General features: G+C 39.0%; 1 protein-coding gene across 2 annotated transcripts; it reads left to right on the plus strand.

The window, feature by feature from the left end:
• The first annotated feature begins 843 nt into the window (after positions 1–843).
• Positions 844–14,700, plus strand: LOC124864989 (cyclin-dependent kinase 5 activator 1-like). Of its 2 annotated transcripts, XM_047359960.1 has the most exons (6): positions 844–1,408; positions 7,517–8,141; positions 8,249–8,665; positions 10,324–10,421; positions 10,527–10,603; positions 13,116–14,700. In XM_047359960.1, the coding sequence occupies exons 2-5, from the start codon at positions 7,632–7,634 to the stop codon at positions 10,591–10,593; spliced, it is 1,092 nt and encodes a 363-aa protein (XP_047215916.1). In that variant the 5' UTR covers positions 844–1,408; positions 7,517–7,631; the 3' UTR covers positions 10,594–10,603; positions 13,116–14,700. The 2 variants fall into 2 exon arrangements, with proteins under 2 accessions (XP_047215916.1, XP_047215917.1); XM_047359961.1 differs by lacking the exons at positions 10,324–10,421; positions 10,527–10,603; positions 13,116–14,700 and having other exon boundaries at positions 848–1,408; positions 8,249–9,813.
• Positions 14,701–15,900: the final 1,200 nt, after the last annotated feature.

Consider the following 15,900-nt stretch of genomic DNA (forward strand, 5'->3'; position numbering starts at 1 on the left):
GTCAAGATGGCTGAGCGGTCTAAGGTGCTACATTCAGGTTGCTGTCTGCCCTTGAAGTGAGGTTTCGAATCCTTCTGACAGAAATTACTGTATTTAAGCGGATTGTGGAAGTGAAATATTTTAATACAGGCATACTACGCTTTAACAGATCATTATGAAATACAATTGGAAACTCTTTAAAAGCAGCACAAGAGACCTGCCAGCTCTGCCAACAAAATCCTTCGTAGACATTTCAGGGATGTTGGTAGTTGTAATAAAAAGTTTACCTGTACTTGAGCTTATATGCTTACACAAATGCTATAGTACCTCAACAAACCCGGATTAGCACACTTTCTTTGAAAATGAATGACTCGATTCTCTTTATCCAGGTGTTCAGGTCACAGTCTCCTTTAGAGGCTTAGGTTTGAATCCCACTTCTGATAACGTCCCATTGTTTTCCAGTACATACTGTACGATCTGAGTTGGCATTTCAGAACTTTCCAATATCTCTGTCATCAGAAATTAAGGCAGTTGAGGAAGAGGATTAATAGCTCAACCAAAAAACATTTGCAAAGCGTGTGACTGCAATCAGCCATCAGCATTCTGGTATGAGGCTGTCTTGACATCTTCTGGTGGATTTAAGAGCCACAATGTGTTTAGTGAGGCTTATTTTTAAAATTCCACCGAGCTCCTTCTCAGCATCTGGCTTCCCCGCCTTAGCAGCTTCAGCACCTCGGACAGGGAAGCTCTCTATAGGCTTGCAATCCAGCGGCGGGCCAATGACTGCAACGACGCGACTGTGCAGCAGCATCAGCAGTATCCAGGAAGCAGCCAATCAGAGACCGCCGCTTCCCGTCCCACATCCAACCCGAATAACTGCAGATGCCCGCAACCAAGCAACGACTGTCTGTCTTTGCTTCCACCTCTCTAGCTTCCACCTCTCTATCTCTCTCTTCCTCTGGCAGGTGCACTGAGATAATATCTGCCCTCTATTTTTGGATTTCGTCGAACCCCCTCAACCTTTTCAGCTTTTGTTGTGATTTAAGTTTTCAAATCCAAACCGGTTGTCTCGTTTATGTTTGATAACGGTCAAACAGCTCTTAGGCAACAGCCTCAACCGACCAGATTATCACTTCTTAATGGAAGACATTTTCTCTCTCGCTCCGGGGCGCTTTTTCGCATCTATTTTGGGTCCGTATTTCCATCGACGAAGGAGGGACCCTCAGTGAATGAAACGGGGGCAGAAAGCGCGTCAGGCTCTGTTTATATAGGTTATCAGCGGGAACGGAAGCCGCTTTAACCGCTTCTGGTGCCACAGTGGATGCCGATAGTGGGTAGTTTTTTTTAAATTCTGAATCAGCAATCCTTCAAGAAGGAAAGTCGATACATGGATACATGGATCCCAGAAGAATAGTGGATTAATTAGACGGTAGGAAAACACAGAGATGTATGTTTTATTCTCATGCAAGACAGTCCAAAAAGAGGGCTAAAGAACAGGCACTTAGTGGTTCAGTATGAGCTGGCGTAATCATTCTGATTAATTGCATAAAAAAACAGAACACAAATCAGCTTATTGTTTTTTTTAACATGTTTGTACACCATGGGTTGGAGCAGGCGCAACGCGCGGGGGCTGATGTCTGGTGGTGGGGGTAGATTCAAGGCTTCCATTTTGAAGCTAAGATGGATGCCTGCGCACATTTCTTTTTTACTGCCTCTGCATGTGGCCTTTTCTTGATTCTTATATAATGCCAATGATGCCAGCTGCCTGTGTCATGGCAACAAAAAGGGCAACACGCCTCCAACCACAGTGGCTTGTTGACATGACCTGTGCAATGAAATGTGTATTTTCATTATTTATCACTCGTAACATCTAGGCCTGCATTGCACAACATTTTGTGTGCTAATGTACATTACATTATTGAAACACGGTACTGCAAAAATCTGATTAAACACCCTTGTAACACCTTTCCTATTTTATAACTTTCAGCACTTATACATGATAAAGCCTACAGCTATTCAACCCTTCTTAATTCATATTTGCAGTTAATAACACTGTTCATTGGATGCCTCGCGAAGGTGTTCACACCCCTTGAATTTTTCCACATTTGGTCACATTACAACTGCAAACCTTGATGTATTTTATTGCAAATTTATGTGAAAGACCATTTTTACACGAAAGAAAAAAAAAATTGTAGATGGTTATCAAACAGTCAGTCAGTCATTTTCTACCGCTGCTTCCATGGTGGGTTGCAGAGAAGCTGGTGCCTAACTCCAGCAGTCTATGAGCGGGAGGCGGGGTACACCCTGGACAGGTTGCCATTCCATCGCAGGGTTATCAAACATTTTATAAATAAATGAAAATCTTAAACTGTGGCATGCATTTGTATTCAGTGAATGGTTTGTTGAACAACCTTTTGACATTGCAGTTACCGTAGCAAGTATTGTATGTTTAGGGTGGTTTTCTTGCTGAAAGGTAAAGCTCCCCAGTCTCAAGCCTTCTAATAGGTTTCCTTTCAATATTACCCTATCTGTAGTCCTACCCATCTTCCCATTAGCTCTGACCAGCTTTCCTGCCCTGCTGAAAAAATTATAAACACACTATGATGCTGCCACCACCATGTTTCAAATGGTGGATGGCATGTTCAGAGTGCTGCACAGGGTTTGCTTTGCCACAAGTAATGTCTTGTACATAGGCAAAAAACTTGTGCTGTGTGTCCTACATGTTCTGTGGCAAACTACAGGTCCTTCTCAAAATATTAGCATATTGTGATAAAGTTCATTATTTTCCATAATGTCATGATAAAAATTTAACCTTCATATATTTTAGATTCATTGCACACTAACTGAAATATTTCAGGTCTTTAATTGTCTTAATATGGATGATTGTGGCATACAGCTCATGAAAACCCAAAATTCCTATCTCACAAAATTAGCATATTTCATCCGACCAATAAAAGAAAAGTGTTTTTAATACAAAAAACGTCAACCTTCAAATAATCATGTACAGTTATGCACTCAATACTTGGTCGGGAATCCTTTTGCAGAAATGACTGCTTCAATGCGGCGTGGCATGGAGGCAATCAGCCTGTGGCACTGCTGAGGTCTTATGGAGGCCCAGGATGCTTCGATAGCAGCCTTTAGCTCATCCAGAGTGTTGGGTCTTGAGTCTCTCAACGTTCTCTTCACAATATCCCACAGATTCTCTATGGGGTTCAGGTCAGGAGAGTTGGCAGGCCAATTGAGCACAGTGATACCATGGTCAGTAAACCATTTACCAGTGGTTTTGGCACTGTGAGCAGGTGCCAGGTCGTGCTGAAAAATGAAATCTTCATATCCATAAAGCTTTTCAGCAGATGGAAGCATGAAGTGCTCCAAAATCTCCTGATAGCTAGCTGCATTGACCCTGCCCTTGATAAAACACAGTGGACCAACACCAGCAGCTGACACGGCACCCCAGACCATCACTGACTGTGGGTACTTGACACTGGACTTCTGGCATTTTGGCATTTCCTTCTCCCCAGTCTTCCTCCAGACTCTGGCACCTTGATTTCCGAATGACATGCAGAATTTGCTTTCATCTGAAAAAAGTACTTTGGACCACTGAGCAACAATCCAGTGCTGCTTCTCTGTAGCCCAGGTCAGGCGCTTCTGCCGCTGTTTCTGGTTCAAAAGTGGCTTGACCTGGGGAATGCGGCACCTGTAGCCCATTTTCTGCACACGCCTGTGCACGGTGGCTCTGGATGTTTCTACTCCAGACTCAGTCCACTGCTTCCGCAGGTCCCCCAAGGTCTGGAATCGGCCCTTCTCCACAATCTTCTTCAGGGTCCGGTCACCTCTTCTCGTTGTGCAGCGTTTTCTGCCACACTTTTTCCTTCCCACAGACTTCCCACTGAGGTGCCTTGATACAGCACTCTGGGAACAGCCTATTCATTCAGAAATTTCTTTCTGTGTCTTACCCTCTTGCTTGAGGTTGTCAATAGTGGCCTTCTGGACAGCAGTCAGGTCGGCAGTCTTACCCATGATTGGGGTTTTGAGTGATAAACCAGGCTGGGAGTTTTAAAGGCCTCAGGAATCTTTTGCAGGTGTTTAGAGTTAACTCGTTGATTCAGATGATTAGGTTCATAGCTCGTTTAGAGACCCTTTTAATGATATGCTAATTTTGTGAGATAGGAATTTTGGGTTTTCATGAGCTGTATGCCAAAATCATCCATATTAAGACAATAAAAGACCTGAAATATTTCAGTTAGTGTGCAATGAATCTAAAATATATTAATGTTAAATTTTCATCATGACATTATGAAAAATAATGAACTTTATCACAATATGCTAATATTTTGAGAAGGACCTGTACAGTACTTCCTAAGGTTTAAGGTTTTTTTTGTAAGGTAACTAATTGCACTGGATTTTATGTAGGGGTTTCAGAGTAAAGGAAGCTGAATACAAATGCATGCCCCATTTTCTTTCACTTGTGAAAATTTTAAAACCTTGTTTCAATTTTCTTTTATAACAATTAGACGCTTTGTGATGGTTCAGGAGAAAAATGGCCATATCATACAACCATAGATACAACAGACTGGTTTCGATCAAACCATATTCAGATGTTACATTGGCCCAGTTAAAATCTAGAGCTAAATCAAATTGAAAATCTGTGGAAAGACTTTTATGTTGCTGTTTACAGATGTTTTTCATCCAATCAGACTGAGCCTGAGCCATCTTGTGAAGAAGAATGGGCAAACATTATTTAGACATGCAAAGCATATAGAGATAAACACCAAAGGATTTACAGCTGTAACTGCAGCAAAAGTTGGTTGTACAGTGTGTTGACTCGTGATAGACCTACATAAAGTCCCAATAAAATAAATTAATGTCCTTGTTTGTGATGTGGCAAATGTCAAAACATTCAAGGGACATGAATGCTTTTGCAAGGCATTTTGCCTATTATAGTAGTCCCTGTTTCTGTGTTTTTTGACTTGGTTTTATGCCAGAACGTCATCTTTTATTTTTCAAGACAATAAGTCATCCGAAAAGGTTCCCAGACATCTTCCAGGAAATGTCTAAAGACTCAAGTGTGAGGGTTTATCCTTAACTGTTGAGATTATAGTCACTATTGTGTACCAGTCTTTTAGTAACACCAGAAGACACTGTGTCACAAGAAAAGCATGTTACTACATTCAATTCAATTTAGTTTGTTTATATAGTGCCAAATCACAAAACATGCCTTCTCAAACCACTTTACAAAAAAGTCAATTCAATCAAATTATACAGATTCCAAATCAAGTAGATCCATTCCAATTAACCCTAGTTAACAACAAATGCAGTCAAGTTTATTTTTTAATTAGGTTGAAAATATTTCTCTCTAAGGAAACCCAGCAGATTGAATCGAGTCAGTGAAGAAACCTCCAGTAGAACTAGACTCATCTGCTAGGGGGTTGGAGAAGACTCAGCACACACACACTAAAGCACAGATGATACAGGAATACTTTCTATGATAAAGAAAAGTAAAAAGTTAATTGCAATAGCAGTTCCTTTAGTGGCTTCATATAGGAGAAAAAGATAGCTTAAGCAGATAAACTCTGAGCCAGTTTTCATATCTATAGGATAAAAAAGAGCACATACAGTTAGTTGCAGTAGAAGCTCAGCCAATAGCTGTCAAGGAAAGACGGGGCTAAACACTAGAAGACAGGACCAAGTGTATCATCTATAGAAGGAGAACATAAACTTGCTAGCAGCAGTAGCTCATCCGATGCCACCCTCCAGGAAGGTGTCACCGCTAAACAGAAAGCCAGGCGAGATGAAGCTTCTCTGAAGAAAAAAAACATAGAGAGAACATAAAGTTCAAAGCTGAAATAATGGTAAATAATGCAAAAGTTGGGAATTTTATAATTTATTCTGAATTTAACAGGAAGCCAGTTAAGGGAAGCTAAAATGGGAGAAATGTGATATCTCGTGTTCATTTTTATCAGAACTCTTGCTGCCGCATTTTGGATCAGCTAAAGGCTTTTAACTGCAATTGTGGACTTCATGTTAAAACAAGAAACAGAAGTGTTTTTAGTGGTTTGCAATTTAAAGTAGGAAAACTAAGGTTTAGATATTCAAAGAACTGTAGCTATTAATTGGCCTGAGATTAATCAGTAAGTCTGACTGAAAGATGGTTTCTAATCCTCCTACTTTTCCACTGTTTCAAGGAATGTGAAAATAAAAATAATTACAAGGAGTTAACTAATTTTTCTTATGTCAGCTTTCCCCTTTCAAGGGTCGCCACAGTGAGTCATCTGTCTCCATTTAACTCTATCTTCCTCATCTTCTTCTCTCACACCAACTACCTTCATGTCTTCTTTCGCTTCATCCATAAATCTTCTCCGTGGTCCTCCTTTAGACCTCCTATCTGGCAGCTCCAGCCTCAGCATCCTTCTACCGATGTACTCACTATCCCTTCTCTTTACATGTCCCAACATCTTCCTCTCGTACAGCATCACTTGTCTCACCACCTTTTTGAACACCTTTCCTTTCATTTCCGCTGATACTTTTTTATCACACAACATACTTGACACTATTCTCCATTCGGCCCAACCTGCTTGGACACATTTCTTCATCTCTTTTCCACACTCACCCTTGCTCTGGACTGTTGACTCTAAGTTACTAAAATCCTCCATCTTCTTTCTCTCTGTTCCCTTTAACCTCACGGCTCCACTTGATCCCTCTCATTCACACACATGTATTCTTTCTCGCTCTGGCTAACTGTCATTCGTGTCCTTTCCAGGGCAAACTTCCATCTCTCTTGCTTTTTCTCCACCTGCTCCCTGCTCTCACCACAAGGAGTTTCCTCATTTGTACTAACACAATCATCTTGCTGCAGCCAGGTTTCTGTGAGACAAAATAAATCAATATGATTATTACAAATCAAGTCATTAACTAACAAAGTCAGTCATTAACTGAAAGAGGTTTACAGACATTAATCATGGTTATATTTTTGGGCCTCTAATCATGCAATTTAACCAATCTTTCAGGGTGGAATTATAATACCACACAAATCGATTATGAATTGTATATTATTCCAACACATTTAACACTAGCATACACAGTGGCGTAGCATGAAATTCTGAGCCATAATCTTTGTTGGCCTACATAATCACTTAATAAATGTCTTTTATGCATATTTTTCTCATGTTTTATGAACATTTAATAAATGCCATCTTAGTTTACTTTGATATTGTTAAGATCATCAATTCCCAACATTGCTCAGGCTGACATTGCCATCCTTTCCTCTTTTTCCCTCTCCATTTCTTCCTCACTGCCTTTCTCATCTTCTTTCTTTCTCTTTCTGCTACAATGAGAAGAAAATACAGGATTAGTTTAACCTACTTATAGCTTTGCACAGCAAAAATAAGCTACTTGATGTAACAGTTGCTGAGATCCTTTCAGTTCAATCACCTATTATTGATTAACTATCTACCATTGTTGATGTACCAATGAAAGACATTTATTTGGTATAAAATGTCATCTTTAGTAACTTTTCCATCCTGTTTTCTGCTCACAGGTTGTATTTGCTCCACAAGTAAGACACTCTGTCCCCCTTAGAGCTCTTTGTCTTAACCAGTCAAAGAGCCTCTACCCATTTTACCCAGTCTGTCTGCAGAGCCTGATCAGACATCATGGGAACAGTACTATCGCTCTCTCCGAGCTACCGTAAAGCTGCTCTCTTTGAGGATGGCCCAGCCACAGTGGGCCACTATACAGCTGTCCAAAACAGCAAGAACGCCAAGGAGGCTGCAACAGCTAAGTCCCTCAAACGCCCCTCCATCATTGGCGCTTTGCCATGGAAACGGATTGTTGCTGTATCAGCAAAGAGGAAGGGTTCCAAGAAGCTTCAATCAGAAGTTGGGGATAGCGGGAAAGGGAGGTCTCCAGAAGGCCATGCAGCCACCACAACCAACTCAGCCTCCAACAGCTTAAAGTTAAAGAAGTCTCAGTCCTGTGCTAACCTCACGTCATGCTCATCCGGTCAGGACCCCTCAGCTACCACTACCACTACCTCCTCCCACATGCCCACCTCCAAGACCGTTGCAAACGTAGCTGCCGTAATCGCCAAAAATAATTCCCTCACAGGACCTGAAATCCAGCCTTCCACTGCTGCTGGTACACCAAAACGTATCATCGTCCAGGTAACCCAAATATTTAGTTTTTAATCTTTCTGTATCAATTCGACAGATCCTCCACCATGCACGTTCTGTTTCTTTTTAATGACCTATATTCTCTTTTCTAAACCCAGGCTTCCACCAGTGAACTGATGCGTAGCCTTGGGGAGTTCCTCTGCCGTCGCTGTTACAGACTGAAGCACTTGTCCCCGACAGATCCAGTGCTGTGGCTGCGCAGCGTGGACCGCTCCCTGCTCCTGCAGGGCTGGCAGGATCAGGGCTTCATCACTCCAGCCAACGTGGTCTTCCTCTACATGCTGTGCCGGGATGTGGTCTCTTCCGAGGTGGCCTCGGAGCGTGAGCTTCAGGCCTCGCTGCTCACCTGCCTCTATCTTTCCTACTCCTACATGGGCAATGAGATCTCCTATCCCCTAAAGCCCTTCCTGGTAGAAGCAGAGAAGGAAGCCTTCTGGGATCGCTGCCTGGAGATCATCAACCGGATGAGTGGCAAGATGCTTCAGATCAACACTGACCCGCACTTCTTCACCCAGGTGTTTGCAGACCTGAAAAATGAAAGCAAGAAAGAGGAGGAGAAGACGAAACTTCTCATAGGCCTTGATTGATAAGACAGATCTGGAAGGGGGTATGGAAAGATGGAAGAGTAGAAAGGTTTAAGTCAGGAAGGCCAATAGACCAATACATTTTTTTTTGCCAAACAGCATTTTGCATGTTGGTTTAATTTTGCTATAACCTGACCAAAGCATTTTCCTCCATATTTTTGGCATGTCCCATACATGGCTTGTAACAAGAAGATGCAGTTGTATCTAGGGATGCACAACATCAGGAAATGAGTAATTGAGATGGCATTACTGAAAACTCACTGAAAATACTGATTATAATATTTTCAGAATTTCAAAATCTAATTTCTTTCCCTTCATCACAATGTTTTCACCACTCCCTGTGAGCTTAAGCATTAAGGCCAATAAAACTATTCATCAAATATGGGACAATAGGGGAGTTAAAGTTTATCTAATAGGACAACAATATTTTTGCCATTCAGAATTTGCATACATGTCACTTGAAATGTAATATTTCTCAAAGTGTTGCATCCAAGCAGCTTTGCAATTGAGATATTGCACACGTGGATAAATTTTGATATATTGATGTATTGTGCAGTTTAAGTTACAGTATAACATGACAAAATGGTAAAAAACCTAAAGTATTAGAATACCTTTACAATGTACCGTATGAAATATCTTATCTAGAAAGCAGAGATCCTTTTTGGGACATCGACAGGGAGTACATCTGAGATTTTTATGACATTAGTCTTTAGCCTCGGGCACAGACACATGCGATAGTCTGACCTGTAACTTGTTTTGGCAAGCTAAGGAATATTGGCTAAAATCCTCCAAACTGGATCAGAGACGCCAGACACACACCCCAACATACATATACAGCACCAGTCAAAGTATGAATTTTGAATCAATGACTTGACTTTTGAAAAGTATTGTGTATTTACATGCATTTGCATGAAGTCACTACATGAAATCCAAACACGCAACCAACATCATCCTTTCAGTCTTATTCTTATAGACTTGCCCAAGTTCCTTAACTAACCCTTATGTGGCTGAGTTGAAGCCACACAGTTATATTTCTACCCAGTGCAATCTCAATGTAATAAAATATTCCATCAACAAAATATCTAAAGTACTGTATCTTAAAGGAACATTTACATTTTTGTCAATGAAACTACAGGAACCTACTATTTATTCAGAAGGGTAACTGAAATGTTAGTCCTTCTTGCACAGATCATTGACCATTAAGCAAACCCTCGCTTAAGATGTTTACATTTATGAAACATGAAAAGTGCAATATTGAACTCTCCAGGGCACATTTTACATGGGGAACATGTTTAATTGTTTTACCCTACACCTTTACCCATGCTACATGTTGGTACTGAAAACATTAGGTAGGTAGGTAGGTAGGTAGGTAGGTAGGTAGGTAGGAAGGAAGGAAGGAAATATAGCATTCTTGATTACTTGTTTTTCTGTGTCATGAGTGGGATCTTTAGGCATCATGATCAGACAATGTCAGAAAACATCTGAAGAAGATTTGATCATATAGGAGAGCACAGGCGAACACAACATGCAAAGATGCGATTCCTCTTCCAAGGCAGTTCTTTGACTCTGTTTTCCCTGCTTGGTTCTAGAGACCTCGGCTGCCAGACCCCAGTTCCCACCTCTATTTCCACCGCTCAGTGCTTTCAACAGCAACATGGACAAAGAGTCTTACCCTTCACCTGCCCTGGTCTGAACCAGTCACGTCCAATCCAGTCCATTTCAAAGACTAGACACTCTTTGGTCAAGTGACCAAGCTGTTTGACATGCATGTGTGCTTCTGTATGTTCCCTAGCATGCTGCTTTGTGTTGGACACGCCACACCTCAACATGCAAATAAGACTGAGGGGAGGTTTTGCTGAACTACTGAAAGTAAGACACGATGATGCGGCCTCAAGACGACACAGAACAAGCCCTCTCTCATGACGGAAATTTGTGGCATAGTTTAGAATTGATCAGTTAATGAAAGAGCCGGCATTAGCCCTTCATTTTAAACTTCTGTTATGTGTTAACATAGCACTGGGGGCATGCCAGAGCTCACATTTCTGAATTACCTCCATTAGCTGAAGTTAGCAGTAGGATACACAGGCCCTATCTCCACCTCTCCAGGTATTTTTGAAATGGATTTTTTACTCCTCTGGTTTGGAAAAATCTACACAATCTGTAGGAGTCCATTTTGCCCCAGTGGTTGATAACAATGAATAGCTTTACAATATTATATACTCTTAACATCTGGTTCATGCCTGCCTTTCTGTCTTCATGAAGGGCCTCTCAGAACAGAAACACCATTGCATGCCCTTACATGAGCATCAATTTGGCAACTTTTTTAGTGGTCTTTCAGTTTGGTGGGTCATGAACATCCCCATTTTTTAGCTTTCCGTGTGAGGAGCAAATATTATTTCCTAAACATGAAGAGCTTTAAATTAGAGTCTGAAGATGGTTAAATATAGATACCAAGGGGATATTTATTGCAAAATGTCAAAAAACAAGTTAGAGATAAACAATTTAGAGTTAGTTTTTGGAAGGCACATCCTCTATATAACCTTCTTCTCTTATCAATTGTTGTATAAATGCAGATTGTATCTGCAGCACCATCTACAGTTTAAAACGAGAAGTGCAATGTGTGTGTGTTGTGCACTTTAAGTGGAAGTATAAACTTTAAAGCAATGTTCTTGACATCAGAATTTTCTGTAGACATCTAAAGCAAAAAGCAATACTTGAGCTATATGACCCAACACCACTCTCACCAAGTCCCCACATTCTGAAACCTATTCTGGTTCATTCATGTAAATTATTTGTGGTTGTCACATGCACAAAGGAAACACCTGTCAGTGTTCAAGTGCGCTTAGAATAAAACACAGTTTTACTCAAAAACTTACCAATGAAAAAATGTTTTTTTTAGGGATCAAGGTTAGGGTTATGTTTAGTCATTAGGGAATTAGGGTAAATAATTTACGAACCTGAAATGGTCTGTGAGTGGTGTGTCCTGGGAATGTTGGGGGCTAAAAAAGATTGCTCTCTAATATTTTTCCAGCAAGTAATGCTGGGTTTAAGATTCAAAAGATTCTTCCAAAGCAATTCTAACTCATGTCATCTGTCACATTTGTAGTATTTTTCTTTAGTCAAATAACTTCCTCAGCTTACATTTCAAGTTTAATGGAAGCAAGTCAGGATAAATTGTGGACAAAAATAAGTTTCACTGTGGTTGAGGTTTCTAGCCTAGACAGCAATCATGGGCATGCGCCAAGCAGGGTGCTACATCATAATCTTTAATAATCTCCTAATAATGAGTCAATTTGAACATGCAACAAACTTAGTGGAGTTAAAGTTTTTTAAACAAACTTTAAAAAATCACCAAAAACGCAGCCTGCATGTGAAGGGGAAGCGTTAACTGAGCAGAAAAAATCTGTTTTGCAAAATATCTGGTTTGTGTGGATGGGGCCTAATGGGGTCTAATTCTGAGGAAACCTTCATATGCCATTTATCAAGGTAAAGTAATAGCAGTAGATCAACAGAGCCACACAAAATGAGGGAAATGTTTGACATTATCAACCCAGAGGGTTTATCTTGATAATTTAATGTCATCAAGTCCAACTGTAGCTAATAAACTGTCTTCAGTTGTTAAATATCTCTGCCTTCTCAAAAAGGTCAGAGATCTTGTGCCATATCATTCTGAAGACTTATTATTTCATATAAAACAAAAAAAAAGAAACATGAGCCAATTGAGAGTCTCTGACTCCTGAACAAAAGAGACTATAAAGAAAAAAAGTGTTTTCATACATTCTGTATCAGAGATGTAGAGCTGAAAAGAATGACTTTTGATGATGGATTAAAAAAAAAAATTGAAGCTTGTGATTTTCTTACACAATGAAATTGTATGATTACCTTTGTTAAATGTATGGCAACGTTGGAATCACCTAACTGGAGCATTCAACACATCTATATGGATTTGATGATTTCTGGAGAATAATAGGCTGTTTGATATTTCTGAGTACTAAACAATATCAGAATTACATACGCAGCTGGATTTAAAAAGAAAAAGAAATGGATTTTTAAAATGATGAATGACTATGAATAATTAGCAAATTCCAGGCAAGGTGTTATCATGATGCAGAAAATAATCAGACTCTGGTTGCAGTTTGGACATAGATTATATCCAACTGAGCTGCAGCAACTAGAATGCTGAAAATATGTAGCCCTATTACCACTTCAGACCTCACAGGTCAAATATGCAGAAAAAGAATGATATTAAGCCAAAAGAGCTTATTTATGTTTCACTCTTCCTGAAAGTTTCTGATGGCTTAATCAGACCAGTAGCATCTCTTTTAAAGGCATTTCCAACTCGACTGTTGAACATCTCTTTCGCATATTTTCTTCTATTCAGCAGTTCAAGCTCCGGAGGGTGATACATCTGTTGCTGCAGGGTAATGGATAAAAGTTGGGTTCAAAGGTTAGTGATACTAATTTCCACAAGAACATCCCGTAAACTCATAGAAGTCAAAGTGAAAACAAATACCTTGTTTTTCTAGGTTTCTGTGATTTTAGAGACATTGATAGAGCGACAATGAATGTGGTATTATTTCATTTGGAGTCTTGGAAAATTGTTAAAATCTTAAAGGTTTGCCAAAACCGATCAATCTTTCCTTTCCCCTGCAGTGATTTTGTAATAGTTATACCTTATTACATTGAGTTCACTATTTAGCTGACTTTACATTGCAGGTAATTTATTTCTAATTGACCTAATGTAGGCCTATTTTACATGCAAAAAGGAAATACTGTGCTGAAAGGCTTTAGTTATACCAAATAGCCAAATATCTTAACCATATTGTTCTTGGATTGTGGAGTTGGTAACTCTTGGCATATTAACTATCATATGATAAAACATAGATTTGCACTGTTTAACTGCTTTACATGTAATGTAATGTAGTGACAGGAATTCAATGTGAAGTCATGCTAGCAGGTTTACTAAAGCATCCTCCCAAAAGAGAGCAACATTTTCCCATTGACTAACACCCCAAACACACAGAGTAAGTTCAACAAAGTAAACATGAGAGGCACCACACACTAATGTGTTGGGCATTTGAATTAAATGGCAAATGCTCGCACGACTGTAGCTTAGTTAGCCACACAAGCTAGTTAGCCAATTGCTTACTAGTGCTAATTTTCTCATGAAATTCTATTAATATCATTTCAGTTTAAGTTTCTTGGTTTGTATGTCATGAAATCAGTCACTAATCATGATAATCACACTGGACATGTTACAGTGTTTTCATCCATAAAATGTAATGACAACTTGTACTACTTATAACAGTTAGCCGTTAAGAGTAGGTTCTCAGTTCCCACTTGTTTTCCAACTCTCAGCTGGAATATATATTTAAATTCGGGGTGACATCCTTTCCAGATTTTTGACCTCAGAGATAAATGGACCGTAACAGTATATCCTATATACTGTTATATCCTATATATATAATCGCATTCTTTAACACAACCATGTAAATGTCAGAGTAAGATTTTAGTCAGGCAAGAGTGTTGATGTGTTATTCCATGAAACAAAGAAAATTATCCCAGCTGCTCCCAGATGTGAGGGAACATTGACTTTAGAGGCTTAAGGTAAAAAAAAAACATCTTTAAGGAATAAAAGTGTGTCTTGGCTATATCTGCCCATGTTCATGCTTTCATCAATGATAAATTCATTACAATGTGCCATATTTTATCTTGCGACACGCACAAGACAAACACTATTGTGTGAGTTTCTAATATGTTGAAGTTGGTACAGATGTACTCCCTTTTAATTTGTGACTCATGTTGTGTAAAGAAAAATCTTTGTTGAACAAAAGTCAAGGCTACTAGTGTTTCTAGAGTGCTAATACTGCAATATGTAACTATGTGGATGTATGAATATGTATGTGAGAAATAAGAATTATTTGATCAACCATTACAATGACTTTATATAAAAATCTTTCCAAGCACTGTGTTTTTTGTTGTTTTATTTTATTTTTTTTCAGGTCACGGGACTTTATTTTGATAAATGGAGACCATTTTAAGAGTTTGGGTACAAGAGGGCAACAGAAAGTCTTTGAAGGAGCAGATTGCAGACATTAAAAGCCTCAGAATATGTACAAGAATACATACATTGGAGTTCAATTTAAGCTTCTAATACACTGACAGCAACAAATGTAGAAAATGCATTGACCACAAAAGTTCAACCAGAAAAATTTTGTTAGGGTTAGTTACTCACACAAAAACTGTTTTGTATTCACATAAAACATGTATAATTATTTTGCCATTTAATGAATAAGTATTTATTGGCTTAATTACCACACCCTGAATTTATGTACTCTGTCAGCCTTATCCATCAAACAACAAAGAAAGGCAGCAGGTAAATGGTCCCATCAAGAGGACTGGATTTAATTGGGCTTGTAGTTTAGGTTAACCAATCAGACCTTAGAATTAGTTTGATGACCTACAGTGAAATAATATCTTTTTTATAAATACAGAAATAATTGTACATTCTTTTTCATATGTATTTATTCAAATTTGATTAATTTGTCATGTATTTATTTATTGTAAATGTTTTTTAAAAGTTAATTATAACACGTATAAGGAATTATTTAGTGACTGATCTATTTTATTGGATTGTGGCACATTTGACCAACATGGTCCTGACTAGTGACTGAAACCAGACTACAAAATAGTCTTCAGAATCCTTACTATTTACTGACCAACTCTGCAGTTTCTACCTTAACCCACCTCTGCAGGTTAACGTTTTTGACAACTAAGTTGTTTTACATTGTGTGTTTGCTTCTGCTTTGAAGTTTAAACCACATCCTGCAGCAATCCACATACAAAGTTGATTCTTATAAAAGTTAAACATGGTTAAATAAGATGCTGAATGAATGTCTCAAAGGATTTAGGAAGAAATGAGGCACAGTGAAAAGCTGTGGTCTAACTAACCACAAAATAAAGAAAAGTTATCATGATGGTTTCATCAAGATAATAAATATACAATTTTTGACATAACCCTCTCAGATGAGTTTTGTGGCAAAGGATCATCAATACAAACAAAAGTATCAATACTCTTAACTGCTGATGTTATCTTTTGAATTAACATTGTGAGCAAGGCACTGTGAAAGGGGTGTAATTCATTTTTGAATAGTCTTTTTTTGTTG

This window comes from Girardinichthys multiradiatus, chromosome Y, assembly GCF_021462225.1.
Source record: "Girardinichthys multiradiatus isolate DD_20200921_A chromosome Y, DD_fGirMul_XY1, whole genome shotgun sequence".
In the NCBI taxonomy this organism is placed as follows: Eukaryota; Metazoa; Chordata; class Actinopteri; order Cyprinodontiformes; family Goodeidae; genus Girardinichthys; species Girardinichthys multiradiatus.